The sequence below is a fragment of the Euprymna scolopes genome, chromosome 5, assembly GCF_053919585.1.
Source record: "Euprymna scolopes isolate OS-2025 chromosome 5, ASM5391958v1, whole genome shotgun sequence".
In the NCBI taxonomy this organism is placed as follows: domain Eukaryota; kingdom Metazoa; phylum Mollusca; class Cephalopoda; order Sepiida; family Sepiolidae; genus Euprymna; species Euprymna scolopes.
The window spans coordinates 83,346,026-83,361,641 of NC_136486.1; the positions used below are offsets into that span (position 1 = coordinate 83,346,026).

The 15,616-nt window shown below is 29.6% G+C and overlaps 1 protein-coding gene across 1 annotated transcript in view; it reads left to right on the forward strand.

The window, feature by feature from the left end:
• The window catches only part of LOC145276897 (3-oxoacyl-[acyl-carrier-protein] reductase FabG-like), a 64,710-nt gene that overhangs the window by 46,638 nt on the left and 2,456 nt on the right, over nucleotides 1-15,616 (forward strand). Inside the window, exons 4-8 of the mRNA XM_080128339.1 lie at nucleotides 1,829-1,914; nucleotides 3,557-3,650; nucleotides 3,949-4,018; nucleotides 12,040-12,076; nucleotides 15,421-15,484. Coding sequence (XP_079984465.1) covers nucleotides 1,829-1,914; nucleotides 3,557-3,650; nucleotides 3,949-4,018; nucleotides 12,040-12,076; nucleotides 15,421-15,484 — 351 coding nt within the window. The remainder of the gene's footprint in view (nucleotides 1-1,828; nucleotides 1,915-3,556; nucleotides 3,651-3,948; nucleotides 4,019-12,039; nucleotides 12,077-15,420; nucleotides 15,485-15,616) is intronic.

The following is a 15,616-nucleotide window of genomic DNA, read 5'->3' on the forward strand; positions in this document are numbered from 1 at the left end:
TAAAATTATTTCACCTGTCTTTTTAATTTCAGACAAAATGTTTTTTCTTTTGATTAAATTAATAAAAATTATTTCACCTGTCTTTTTAATTTCAGACAAAATGTTTTTTCTTTTGATTAAATTAATAAAAATTATTTCACCTGTCTTTTTAATTTCAGACAAAATGTTTTTTCTTTTGATTAAATTAATAAAAAGAATCTACTTTATTTTATGTCACAACTTGCAACTATGATTTCTATTAAAACTAACTTTTAACAAAACATCTGCTTTGAACAAAAGTTCTGTTCATGTTTTCTTAATGTTTAATATAACAATACAAAAATAGAAAAATAGATTATCGGATGTATTATTTAATCTTTCATTACCTAGTTTGTTTGTTTTTTTTTTGTTTTTTTAGTGGTGGGGGGAGGGTCTCAGTTTCAGATCTGACTCTTTTTATCTCTTCTCTTCAAATAAGTCTTAATTTTATTTAAGTCATTTTTAAAACTTCTAAGGACTGTTGGGGTGAGGTGTGGAGAATCTAGTAGATCACATATAATCCCCAAGCATATTATTCCAAGAGATCTTTGATGTTTTGTGAGATCCATTATCCATTTTTTACAATTTAACTTTTTTGACCCAGTGATTGATATGACTCATGTTGAAGTCCTGTCATCATAATTGGGTGTTTGAGATTGATTATTCGTACTGCATTTCTCTGTTTTGTTTTAAAAATCTATAAAGAATAATAAATGACGAATATATTCTTTATTCAAGTCTGAACCTGGGGCCAATATAGGAGTTCTTCCCTGATTGCCCTGAGTAGTCACAGAATAGATACTATGAACATTTTTTTATATACATTTTTATATACATTTGTATATTATCACTGAAACTAGATCAAACGGTTCATCTGCTGGTAATGTCCCATTTCATTGAATACTCAAAATATAAAATAATACTTTTTTACTAATTAATTTCTGTATCAAGTTCAAATTTTGAAATTGAAATGACGAGTGAGAAAAAATCACTTTTTTTTCTAAAGAATGTAAATGATTTCATGTGATAGATGAAACAGTTTTTGGCATAATTACAAATAAACCAAATAATAAACTTTTATTTTTTCCTTCAAAGTGTGTGTGTAATGCCTATACCGAGAAACCCAAGATAATAACAGGATAAATTTCAAATCCATATAACTTCCAAAATATTGATAATTTTATAAAAATATATTTTCAGATTCACTTAATCAAATATAAAAGGTTAAGCAAATGATAAAACTGCTTTATTTTGAACAAATAATTAAAAACAAATTGAAAGACAACTTTGACACGAAAAAGAAATGTTATTTATTTCAGCCTATTTCTAATAGAGATTCCTTTAAATTTAACTAGAGATTTACTGTAAGAAAAAATGAATAGAACTTTCAATAGATTCAATTTTAATTCTAATTAATAAATAAACAAAAATAATTCTTCATTATTTTTATTTATTTATTAGCAAACATACCTTGCATTGTCCGAGAATGAATGGAGACTTCTGTGTACACATACTTCCAGCAATAAACACTATATTACCATTTTCATTTTTATCATTTTTTTTCTAATTGCAAAATAAAATTAAATATTCTCTTCTCTATGGATGTTCAGCACAAATGTCGATCTTGTGATATTGTAAAAATTCCAATACAAAATACGACCATGAAAAATTGTTTAGTCATTGTTTTCAAACCGATATTACACAAACTTTTAATTGGTTTTGTTTTTCTTATCTACTTGGGTCTGCTTACATGTTTAGCAAAGATCGCAGCATTTGATAATCAAGCCTAATTTCGCTTTGAATATTTCAGGTGAACTGTGCTGGAATTATAGACTTTGGGACAATAGAAAACACATCTCTTGAACAATATGACAGGGTGTTCAGAACCAATGTACGGTGAGTTCAATGTCTAATGTCTATAAAAAATTTCAAGCTATGATGAAAAAGCTAAGAGACCGATTTTTCTTCTCATTGGCATAAAATGTATTTGATCAATCTTGAGAATGTGAATTAACGTTCATATTAGGATTCACGTGTGACTCCCTGAATTAACATTTAACTGATTAATCTCAGTTTAATATAGGTTTGTTTGCAATAAATTGTAAAGCAATATGTAAATTGATAACGTTCCTGAAAAAATATCTGTGATAAGAGTGAATTAGTTCTATACATTATTAGAACTTCAAACAATTTAAAATATTCCTGACAAAATAATGTAGAGAAGCTAGTGTAGAAGGTCAGTGTTAGATGGCTTTCATGGTTTTATTAGAAATTTTAAAAAAGAGCAGGATTTGCGTCCCAGTATTAACAGGAATTTTTTTTTTTTTTTTGTAAATAACATGAATTGCAAACCATAGAAGTAAATTGACCAGATAGAATTGGAAGAATCCTTTTACACAAAATGCTAAGTCTTTTTTTTTTTTTTTTTTTTACAATGAAAAAAATAATTGTAAATAGAACTGTTATAGTAAAATGAAAACAATTATGGAATTAGAAAACAATAAAAATGACTAGTTGATTAATAAGATGTCCTTTTGCAAATCAATATGTAAATTGATATGATGTTGATCACATGCACTATGATCAGTATATTAGAAAGTTAATAATTCTTTCATTCTGAATATGGATTTGGTGTTTTAATCTAGCTGTTAATGTGATAGATTGATCAACTTTGTAAATATACAATGCTGACCTTTGCGTACACGTACCAATTTATTTTCTCTTGAAAATGGGTAAAAACAAAACATAATCTGAATAAATAATGTAAACTCAATTTGTATATGAATTAGTCTCATGTAAATTTGTATTTATTTTTTGTTTTAACTTTAATTGAAATATATATTTTACACTGTACATTTCTACAAAGTTGTCAGTTTCCTTTGGCATTCTTTTTATCTTTATAACTAGCAAACTGCACGGCATTGCCTGGTCATAAAATATGCGTAAATGTTTTTAATTCATACAGAAACTGAAACATGTGCATGCAGGTATTATGTTTTGTTTTTAACCGTTCACTTCTCGTAAGTAAAAAAAAAAAAAAAAAAAAAAATACTCTAGCTGAGATCAAAACCTAAAGACAGTGAGTCAATTATGATAACCAATAGGCCGGCTTCATACGATCTTTAAGAAATGTTTTCAAACTTACTTATATTTAACATAAGGAATATGTAATGTGAACCATTCACACATGCGCAATCGTGAAACAGCAAATAGAAAAATCTGACGATTCCCACATACCAATTTTTCAATTTTGACCCCTAACCAGCCCTTTTTTTCCTATTAAAAAGATTTCTACATGTCTGATTAATCTATATATGAAATTTCACGCCTGTATATTAAAAATTTATTGAGTATAGAGGTTGAGAAGTGTTCTCACACACACATTCTCACTTTTATAGATATACTAGCAGGCTGCCCAGCTTTGTCCATCATAAAATATGCATAAATATGTTAATTAATGCAGAATTATCATTGTTTATAAACAGAAATATCATAGGTATTAAATGTAATGTTTAAATGTAATGTTTTTTTCTTCCAGTTCAGTTTATCAGTTGACCATGTTGGCTGTTCCTCACCTTATATCATCAAAAGGAAGCATTGTCAACGTGTCAAGTGTCAATGGAATGAGATCGGTAAAAGTCACTTAATTTTCTCTTTCAATTAATGTATTTAAATCATAACATCAAAATAAAGTTCACATATTTTTAAAATTAAAGTTTAATTCATTTTATTTTTTCCATTGATATCATAATAGCCAACTTTCATTATAAATTTTCAGTTTATTGATTTTGTAAAGATTAATATAAGCAAACATTTCTTGTAAATTTAATTCACTATTTAGTATTTTATTTTAATATGCAAATGACATTATTAAAAAAAGAATTTACTTTTACTGTTAATCTATGTATTTGTTTTTTTATTTTTGTTTAGTTTCCAGGTGTTCTTGCATATAATATGTCAAAAAGTGCTTTAGATCAATTCACAAAATGTGTAGCATTGGGTATGTATCTATATATATATAAATTCGTATTCCTGTCTGTCTGTTTGTTTGTTTGTTCACAATTTGATTAATATATACAAAACGTCTATTACTCTATTTCATTCATTTCTATATATAGATATGATTCTTGCAAAATATACGATTAAGAGGTAACCTCATTTGCATATCACATTAAGGAAAATCGATTTTATTAAATAGTGGTGTGTTAGTTATTGTTTATAGTAAGAGGATTGTTTTAAGTGTTCTATTTAAGTTTATTATTTAAATTTTATTTATATTGATAACATATTTAATTAATTTTTACCGATATTGATTTTTTTTATAAACCGATTTGAGTTATTTCCCCTGGGTGCCAACTTTTTTCTTTTTTTTTTTTTCTCGGCGGATAATCAAACTAAAAATAAGTCACACAAACTTTCAAGCATTATTTTTGGAATTAGTTTAAATAAAATAATTTCTAACGTGATTTCGCAATTAACGTTGTGGTCCAGTGGATTTCTATTTTAAAATAAACAATCCAATTCAACTATGATTCTTTATTTAAAACAAAAAAAACTGTCATTTACATTTTTTTTAACAGGTTTTTCTCTTCTTTTTTTCACATTTTTTTTAGACATTGTAACTGTTAATTTTTTTTTCTTTTAATAACACAATAAGTCATAACTCGCCATTTTTATAAGATAAAAACGTGTATTTCGGTTAACACAAATTGTTTGGTATTTTTGAAACTGAATTATTTACAGTTTATTTTCATTGTAATAGACCAACAAATCTTTCTAGACTGAGGCAGCATTAAAGAAATTCGCTTATATATATATATATATATATATATATTATATGCATAATAGTCATAAAAAGGTGCTCAATATCCAGAGAATAGCTTCTGTTCGTATCCCTTCTGCCAAAATATCTGGAGAGTTTGTCACATACTTCTTTTTTCGGAGGGGGGGGGTGCATTTTCGTGTTTTCATCTGTTTTTATTTTTTAAATTTTTGTTAGGGTAACAATAGAGTTGACATATAATAATGAAAAACTGCTCTATTGTGTTAGTATAGCAGGTGCATACAAACCAAATATCATGTCAACCTTGGCAATGCTAGGTATCCATGCTAGTATATTTATAATATGTATGTCTGTTAATGTTTTTGCTAATTGTTTGATCTAGGAACATGAAATTTAGTAAAAATGATCCTTTACCTATGCAAATTATCTTAATATTATATATATATATATATATTGTTGTGGGATCAACATGCTGGGTTTGAGTTCTGTTCTGGTTATTGCATTAATATCACTAATATCTTTGGGAAAGGTATGAATCCATGAATTCCTTTCATCAGCAATGGATTAAATAGATTAAAGTTTTAGTTGCGCAACGGTCTTTCTCTGTTTATTCTGGTATTATTTGTAATCATTCTGGACTTTTCCTTGCCACTTCATTCAAACATTACTTGTTCAAGAAATGTCTGCTTGAGATTGCAAAATCCTTGCTTCACTATATATTCTCTGTGCAGGCAATTTAGATGGGGTATTATATCCTCGGTTATTGTTGAGAATACTCGTATCACTTTGTCCTCAGGGGTAGGGGGGGACACATAAATATAATTTGGGAAGATAATTAATCTCCACTACACGACAAAAATGATAAATCAACATCAAAACGTTAAGACAAGAAGACTTAAAAAGAAAATGATATAGCAATATGCATTTAATTATGCAGAAAAGGACAAGGGATACAGCTTTGTAAAGGCCAAAATCAAACAACAGAAATAAATGTTTGTCACTTCTAGATGGAATTGACTTGAATTTAATTGACCAGTTAGTCACATTACAAAAGTTTTTTTTTATTTATTTAATTTTGTTGATCTTGTGAGGTTAAAATTCTCAAGAAGATGACGAATTGGGTATGAAAAATTTTCCCTTTTTAGGGTGTAATGATTCAAACCTCATAAGGTTTAGGATGGAGAGAAATAGGATTCGATACTTCTCTCTTTTCATTTTTTTTTTTTTTTAATAGTAGAAAAGGTACGTTGCTGCATTAGCATGGACCCTTTTTTCCTTTTTCTGCTCTGTCCTGGTTCTTAGTTCCAACTGACTAACTTTTCTTTCTTTTTTTCTTGCTCTGACCCTCATGGTCATCTTTTTTCTCTTAGCAACAGGTTTCTTGTGATTTAATTAGCCTGCCAATCCCTCACCATTCAAAATGAGGGGCTGACTAATTAGATGTCTCCCACCCTATGTCAGGATATTCCTGATCTTTATATTAGGCTGGATATTTTAGCTTAAAATAGAGAACCATGTGGCAGCAATTTTCCCTTTTATAATTTTTACATTTGTGGGACAGAATATGTGAATATAGCATCCCTAGATTGAAAGACCTTGTAATACAAGATGTTTTACAATTGTTGAAATCATTAAGCAATGGCGATTACATTTATTGAAAGGTAAAAAGTATGTTTAAGAGTCTTCCGAGAGTACACCATCCAAATGCATGCTATTCAGTCAGTCAAATAAATGTAAGCAAATGTGCACATTCTTTCTGTGTGATAGTCTGAATCTTCTTAGTTATACTGCATTAAAAGTAACCATGGTGTGAAGATAGACCATGATTAATATGAGCTGACAGATGATGCAATACGAAAAAGCAACCCTGATTACTTTTATAATGGTCAGAGATAAAAGAAGTAAGTCTCTTCTAATTTAATGCTGAAATTACTAAGCAAAGTATGAAAATCGATGAATCTGAATAAAACTAAAATAATTCTAGTAGCAATAAGCACCAATAAGCAATTAAATGTGACTGAAACAGAATTTTATATGTAATGTTTGCTTATGGACCTGTTAAAGAAATAGTTGAAATTTTTATTTTACTTTGTATAGATAGAGCGATAAAGATTTTCTTTATCAGTGAAGTTGCATTTCAAGTTGACCAACCTATCTATTTAAATCGGGTCATTGTTTAAGCCATGTATACGCATTAATATAGTATTTTATCTGCGTTTCTCTGAAAATGACACTTAAGAATAAAGAAATAATGTGTAAATAAATTTCAAAATATAATTTAATGCTGAATAGGAAAAACAACTATTTTAAACTTCAAGTCATCATTTTACTTTTATTTTTATTTTAAAATTAATTTTTTATATTTAAGATGTTTGCATTAAATACTCTTTATTTTGAAGCAATGAGATTTGAAATCAGAATATGTGATCCATTCTAGAAATCTGTGCAAATTTTGATAACTGCAAAATGAATTAATTGATTCATAGAATTAAAACTTTTCTAAGTAACTTTTGTTTTCGTTTTTTTTTTTTTTTTTGCAATTTCACCCCAAACAAGGCACATTGCCACTTTGCTGTAGGGGGCTACTATCAGGGACATAAGCTACAGGGGTACTATATGGGGAGTTGGGCAGCAAGATGTTGGTTCACGTTACACTTGAACTTCTGCATGTTAGTACAGTTGGGGAAGCAGGAACTCGGAAGGAAATTCCAAAGTCCAACAGTTCTGGGGAAGAAACTACTGGAGTAGAAGGCTCTCTTACATCTAGGGATCTCAACTGTGAAGGGGTGGGATTTTTCTGCTTGTCGGGTTTGTCAGGGGTACTTACGTCAAGGGGGCACAAGTGCTTGCAGTTCGTCAGAGCATTCACCATTGAAATACTTGTAGAACAGGCAGAGAGATGCTACATTACGTCGATGGGTCAGAGGCTGAAGCTTAGATGACAGTTCAGGACCTATTAGGTTGGCGACTCTCTTTTGAACCCTGTCTAGGAGTGAGAGACTAGTAGCAGATGTGTTAAAGATTGTCTTTTGCATCCTGTTTATTTATTTATTTATCTAGTTGTTTGTTCGTTTAATCGTTTACTTTGCTAATCGTTCTCTTTTAGGGTACTTTTAAAGTCTGTGTGTTCTTACATATGTGTGTGTGTGTGTTCTATTCTTGCAGTTTCTTGCCTTGAAGGGTCTCGACATGTATGCACAAATATATAATGTGTACATACCTGCTTGCCTTGTCCAACAGATGATATTTTCTTGTCGCTGGGCTGCCATCTAATGGGGAGTGGTCACTGCTGCAGACAGATGCATTGATAACACAAGATGGATTTGAAGCTTCAATTCTTTTATTACAAGGCAAGCCTATATCTGAAACCCATGGTTGTCAGAGACCCAAGATTTCCTGTCTACATTTTTTGCTGTCCAAGACCAACTCCAGCCCATGTGGTCGCCAACCGGAAACCTACGACCACAATTCCCGTTACCCCTAATTTCCGGTGCATCTAACTAGGTTGACAAAAGGTGACTTGAATTTGACGGATGTCAAATCTAACCTTCTGTGACCCCACTAAACTCTCTGATGGGAATCGAAAATAATCTTACATAACTTGCTATTTCTACAACTACCTAGATAGCATTTAAGCTGGGATTCCCAATACTACAGATGCACCAGCCCAAATATGACAACAATACTCCATACATGAGCGAATGGTGGCCTTATAGAGGTACAGGATACTTTTGGGCATTAGTAGCTTTCTAGCACAGTGGAGAGAACCTACCTTTTTCTCAGCGTTTCTGGCAATGCTCTCAATGTCATTTTTCCAACTCATGTTTCCTGTGTTTAAGGAGTTTAAAAGATGTGCTTTCAAATTAAGAGTCTTTGGCCATTGCTATTGGTGGTAGAGAATGTTTCTTGTAATTATTGAAGGAAACAAGTTTAGTCTTAGCAGCATTGAATGTGACCATCTATTTTTGTCCCCATTCCACTACAGATCGGAGGTCATCCTCTAGTATTTCTGCCATTTCTTTAGATATGTGTTCATTTGTTTTCCTGTCGTGTCTGTTATAGAGCATGGTGTCGTCAACATATATACCCATCTCTCAGGTAATTTTGTCAGGGAGGTCATTTATGAATATTAGGAATAACAGAGGTCCAAGGATAGACCCCTGAGGCACTCCCACATTTATATCATATTGTTTAGATGTACGACCGTCGAGGACAACCTGGATTTTTCTCTTATCTAAGAAGGATTTAATTATGTTATGTATTCTTCCAGTGATACCATATGATCTGATTTTCCTGAGAAGACCTTCATGCCATACCGTGTCAAAAGCCTTAGATATATCTAGAGCTACCGCTCTACGCTTCCCTGCTTTGTCAAGTGAATGGTATATATGCTCAGAGATTAGTTAGGATGTCTGCCGTGGAACGGGCTTGCCTAAATCCGTATTGTTGGTCGGTCAGAAGTTTAAGGTGATGGACTAGAGCTTGGTTAATAATGGACTCCAATATTTTGGCAAAAAGTGGGAGGAGGCTAATGGGGCAGTAATTTACTGGGTCAGTTCTTTCACCAGAATTCTTGAAAACTGGTACCACAGAAACAGTTTTTCAATAGGCAGGAAAGCAAGATTCCTTAAGGCATTTGTTGTAAAGTTTGAAGAGAACCTGCGCTACTTCAGCGGAGCACTTTTTTAATAGCACAACCGGGATGAGATCAGGTCCACATGCTTTTGAAAATTTTCCACATGAATGCATGTTTTGATTACTTTGAAGTATTTTCTCTCCACATGCATCTCAGTATTGTGAACCCTATGCATCATGGAGTTGTAAGTTTGTGACAATCTGACAAAATATAATGTTAATTTATTTTTGTGAAGAGATTGAAAAATCTAAGGAAATGTTTATTTTCAAATACAATCTTAAAATGGTAATGTCCTACTAGGTTATCAGCAATTAAGAAATGCAAACAACAGTGTTATAAAATACATTTTTTTTTTCTTTACATTCCTTCTTTCTACTTCTTTTTAGTGTTAGTTTATGATTAGATGCACTACTTACGAAAAAGGGGAGGTTTTCTCTCTTTCAGTCTCTTAATTGTTCTTACAAATATTTATGTACATGTTTTAAATTATTTTTAAGCAAAAGATAAATTTGAGAAGTAAAAAAAATAGTTTCAATGCTATTTATTGTACATAAAAATAAAGTAATTTTCACATTTTAATGTAAAAAAGAAGAAACATTCTTGTGTTTCCACAAGTTTATTTAAGAAAACACTGAAAGCAATTTAAAGGTTTAAAGTTTCTTTCACATTTCAATATCACAAGAATCTTAATATCTACTTTAGTTAAATAATTTTATAAATGTTTGTATTTTTTTATTCAAATATTTATATAACTCGTTAAAAGACTTAACTAAAAATTTAGTCTATGACGATAGTGTTATTTCCTAAATTTGTTGTCATAAAAATAGCAATAGAGATAAGTGAAAATGGAGAAACGCAAACAACTAAACTATTTGTGTTAATGATATATATGTAATCTGTTCTGATATTCCACATCAGCTGTTCTCTCCTCGGTCAGGAGAGGTGAAATCCTTTTAGACTGAAACAATTTGCATAGAAAACGTTTGTAAAAAAAAAAAAAAGTTATAAAATAATTTTTGGAAATTCTCAAAGACATGTATAGTGGAAGAATTGCCATGTCTGTATTTTGCATCCAATTCGATATTTCTTTATTTCATGAACAGTCAGAATGTGTCCTGACATATTCTGTAATAATTAGTGTTTATATCATTATGCTATGAACAATTAGTACGTTGAGAGTCTGGTACAGGAGGAGTAGATAATAAAGTGAGTAAGAATTTCTTTTTTGGAAAAGCTGGATGAAATGGAAGATTTTTTTTTTTTTTTAATGAAGACAAAATGAAAGCATAATTTCTGGAAGACTAATCAGATGGCAGAACAGATCAGCATATGAAGATTTTTGTTATGAAGTTATTATATCTAAATGGGTGGAGGGACTTATTATCTAGCATATTAGCAAATGGTTTAATTGAAACAATAAAGTTAAAAACTAGTTTGTATTATTTGGATTATTTGCATTACTGTTCTCATCTTGGAAGTTAATTCTCATAATGTTTCAACTAATGTAACTTCCAATCTCCTTCAGGTGCATCTTATAACTCTGGAATTTGTACGAAATTTCAAACTGAATCCTTAACTTAATCCACAAGTGTAGATTATTATTCTTTCAGACATAACCCGGTAGAAATCTTAAGTAATTCCTTGTTATAATTTTAACTAACTGGCCACCCAGCATTGCCCAGGCGTAAAATACACTTAAATGTGATATTTTGATTAATGCAGATTTCGTATTTTTATATTGGACCCAATATATAGAAATGATTTAAAAAATTTAAAAAAATGACTCGTGGCCACCACCAAGAATCAAAACCAAAATGTTAAGCTTATGATTTACTTTTTCCTTTGACATTAATGCCTGAGCTATGAAAACATGTTTGCTGCAAGGCTAAAAATTAAAACATGAACCAACAGCTATTACGGTACGCATGCATATTCGTAATGCTGTCGTTTGACCTTCACCTGGCAAATTCCATTTTTTTTTTAATTTTTACAGTTTTGCACCAATTTTCCCAAATTTAAAGTTTTACATGGATTTGAATACCCTATATATTAAGTTTGGTGTCTGTAGACCAAAAACTGACAGGAGTTTGGTAGACAAAATTTTTTAAACTAATATATATACGCATACATAATATATATAGAAAGAGGTTTGTGTTTACTATAAACTTTTTATGCAAGTATAAATCATGTAGAATATCTGCATGAATATAATTATGCATAAGAGTTAACTAAAGATGATCATCCCATTAGAAAACCGAAAAAACTAATAGGGAATTAATTAAAATGAATGTTTAAAAGAATATGCAAATTAGCTCGATCTTTTGTAGATGAATGCAATTCCACAACCCATATATAACAAAGTTGTATTTTCTTTTTAAATACATAGAAAAAAGGGTTTTTAATATGAATATCGATACACAAAAAAAAAAAAAAATATTTGGAGTATAGATATCACCGTAACTGGGGATTGAACTTTCAATTTTAAGTAGATTATTATTTGCATTTTATTTGTTGTGCCATGGGTCTAAATAATATAAATTGTCAATTTTCATTTAAGAAATTCTGAAACATAAAAAAGCAAACTAATCTTTCTCTTTTTCAGAATTGTCCTCAAAACAAGTGAGGGTGAACAGTGTCAAGTAAGTTGAGAAAATCTGTTTACAACTATTGCTCATCTCTTTGCTACTTGGCTACTAAAAAACAAAGCAGATGCAGATATTATAAAATAAAATTTAAAAAAAAATGTCTTTCCTTTTTATACATCAAGAAAACGCAAATGGAAAAAAATGTTTTGAAGATTGAGTAAAGATGCTAAAATTAAAGAATAGTTATTAATACCATTGTACTGTCAAACTACAGATAGGTAAATCATATGTCTTTCAAGGTCAAACTATAAAAGGTTATCAACAAAAATGCTACAATTTTACTGTCACTTTCAAGATTTGAACCTGCATCTTTTTGGAGACTAGATGTGTAAGTTAGACTAATTTCAAACTTAAGAGAAAAAATAAATAACTAGCTGTACTGTACCGGCATTATTTGAAATTCATTAAGTTCTAATTTTTTAAATATTTCTATGTTAAAAATATCTAAGGAATACTAATAGGTAAGGTGAATAACTCTTAAGAGTTTTTCTTCCTTTAACTGATTTTTCTTTGAAGATGATTATTTAAGAATGTCTACACTGCCATATCAGATTAAGTATTTCTTAAATAATCTATAACTAACAAAGTACATTAGTCCATAACAAATGACATGGAACAACAATAACAAATTAAAATTTATTAAATGAAAGTTTGATTTGTCAGCTAAAATGCTATTTAGGTCTAACTTAAAATCTCAACATGATTTTATATATTAAATAAAACCTAAATTACATGAATGATGGACATTATATGCTAAAATTGATTTATATTCAGAAAGATATTAGTAGGGCAACCAATGACCTTGACTTATGATAAACTTATACTAATAGCTTTGTCATTACCTACATACTTAACCTGAAAATGAGTACCTCTCTACTCTCCTTTATTGTGCAGAAATTATCAGTCTCCTAATTATTCTTACACACAAACAAAAACTAAAACCTGTAATGGAAGAATTGGTTGAGTAATATTCCTTAGATTATATCGATTATCTCCTTGAATTATTCTTACTAATGATTAAGAGAATTTGCTCACCTATTTGTACTCATGGCCAAAACGGAACGAGGGAGTAAAGTATTTTTTTACAGTCTCTCTCTTTAAAAATCTACCAAAATTCAAGTAATTATCCAATCAATACAAAATTTTCACCGATTATTAAGTGAAGAATGAACTTTATAATGGTGCACTTTTTTTTCATAATCGATGTTTATTTATATATATAATTTGCCGACAAACCTCCCTTTATTTGTAGTTACAAATATGCTTAAGATAATCATCCGAAACTGAACAAAATATATTGTATCGTAGGGAGGGTGAGGATTGTAGATAAAACAATTTAAAAAAAAAAACAACTGTGCACATATCAGATTTTAAGGTTGAAAATCCTAATTTTGAATGTGTTTAATTTTTCATTCATTGTGTTTTGAAGTGTGAAATTTGTTGAATATGTTAATAATAATTATTCTTTCAGATTAGCAAAAAAATATATATTTTCATTATTTTTACGAGAAACTATTTTTAAATCTTTGAAAAATAAATTATTAATTTTCTTTTAGTGAACTTAATATTACTAATATACCATTAAATAGGAAATGTTTTGAAGAATCAATACCAAAAAAGAAAAAAATCAATAACAGCGCATTTTGCTAAAAATACAATAATTTCTTTTGGCAATTTGTCATTATGGGATATTTCCTTACTTATGGTAGACCATAAAAGTCTACAAAAAATTTGGTCTCTGGGAAATTCCTCATGACACTGAAGAACCATGATACAGAAATGGTGTATTTTGTTCAACACTTGAACAATTCTCATGCAGCCTTTTATTACTATAATGTTTCTGGAAAAATGTTCTTTGTAAAAGAAAAATGAAACAAACCTATATTGTGACAAAATCCAAACAGAAATTAAAGTACATGGTTTAGTTAAAAAAAAAAAAAAAAAAAAAAAAGTACAAACTTTAAAATTGACCACAAATGGACCTTTCTATGAAATTAAAAATGTTAACTCTAGGTATTGAGAGGGCAAAACAATAACATTTTTGTCAAAATAAATAAACTTTTTTGGATATTTTATTTTTTCAAAAGTTTTACTTTTTTTTTTTTTCTTTTTTTTTCCTGAACTTTTCCTTTTGTTCACCACTAGCAAATAAAACTTTGTTCTTGTATATTTCCCTTTATAATTTTAAAGTACATGTGTTGTTCTTTCTCTTTCTTTTTCAACTCTTCACGGTTTGTTTCAGTTTTGGCAAACTTTCTAGAAAAGAGTATTATAATGGCAGAATTATTTGAGTTACCTGAATTGTTTTTGTGCTCTCTTGTTTGAAAGTTAAAAATTTCATTCCACTAATAAGGGGAATTTAGAATGAGATATGAACCTCTTTCTGGCTGCACTTTCAAAGTTACTAGATATGCTCAAATTAGTTGGCCTTTCAGAAGCCCTGATGGCTGACATTGTAACATGTTTCTAAAATATTTCATATAGGATATCCTGTAATATTTCTACGGATTCCATTAATACAAATTTTAAACAAATATAAAGTTCATATAAGCATACCTAGTTGAATAAAAAGGGTTATAAACACAAATACTTGTAGATGTAAATAGTTGTTAGTGAGAAAACTTGTATAGTTCTTGATAACTGAAATGAAACCAGTGAGGTGTGTGGTAGGATGGCAATCCTTATGTCAGTTTGATGTCTCGACCTGTGATGTGAAGCTAAATTTATTTTTATCAGTGAATCATGTCGTTTTTATATCTAGTGTTTGACAAATGCTCTTTTCCAACTAAGTAAAGAAATTATAGTAAATCAGAATGAGGCTTTGGTAATAGTAGTATAACACTAATTTATAAGATTTTTTTTTTAATCTTGTTTTACATGAACCATTTATCAATTTGAATAAAAAAGAATGATTGTCACAAACAAAATGGGGAAACAATTGCAAAACTAACCTCAAATTATTTAACAAAGTAGCAATTGTTACAAATCCAAAAAGGACCAACAAAATATGAACTTCAAACTGCTTCATAACAAACCATTGATTGTTGCATGCTTGTTAGTCTGACAAGAGTAACAAACACACTGATTTGTTTATATTGGGTTCAATCCTTTGCATGGGTGATGAAAAGAAAATATAAAAGTTCATACTTGGATTTCTTTGCATAGTTGTGATGCATAGCAGACATGCTCATCACTGCCATCATTCTTGTTCATATTAAATCTTTTTAAATCCTCATTTGATACTAGTTTGTTTTAACATCTACCCAATCATTTTGCTTACATATTAGTTAACAACACAAATATTGCAGGTTGTACTTATGTAAATTTTCTTTTTACAGTCCTGGCGTTATCATCACAGAATTGCAAAAGAGAGGAGGTCTGACAGATGAAGCATATGCTAAAGTAAGTGATTGTTTATTGTAATTATTTTACCTTATGAAATGTCTTACTTTCATGGACAATATTATTAATTATAAGTTGTTGGATTTTGATGAAGTTAGCTTTGATTATTTTTACTTTTTTAAAATTGGTTTT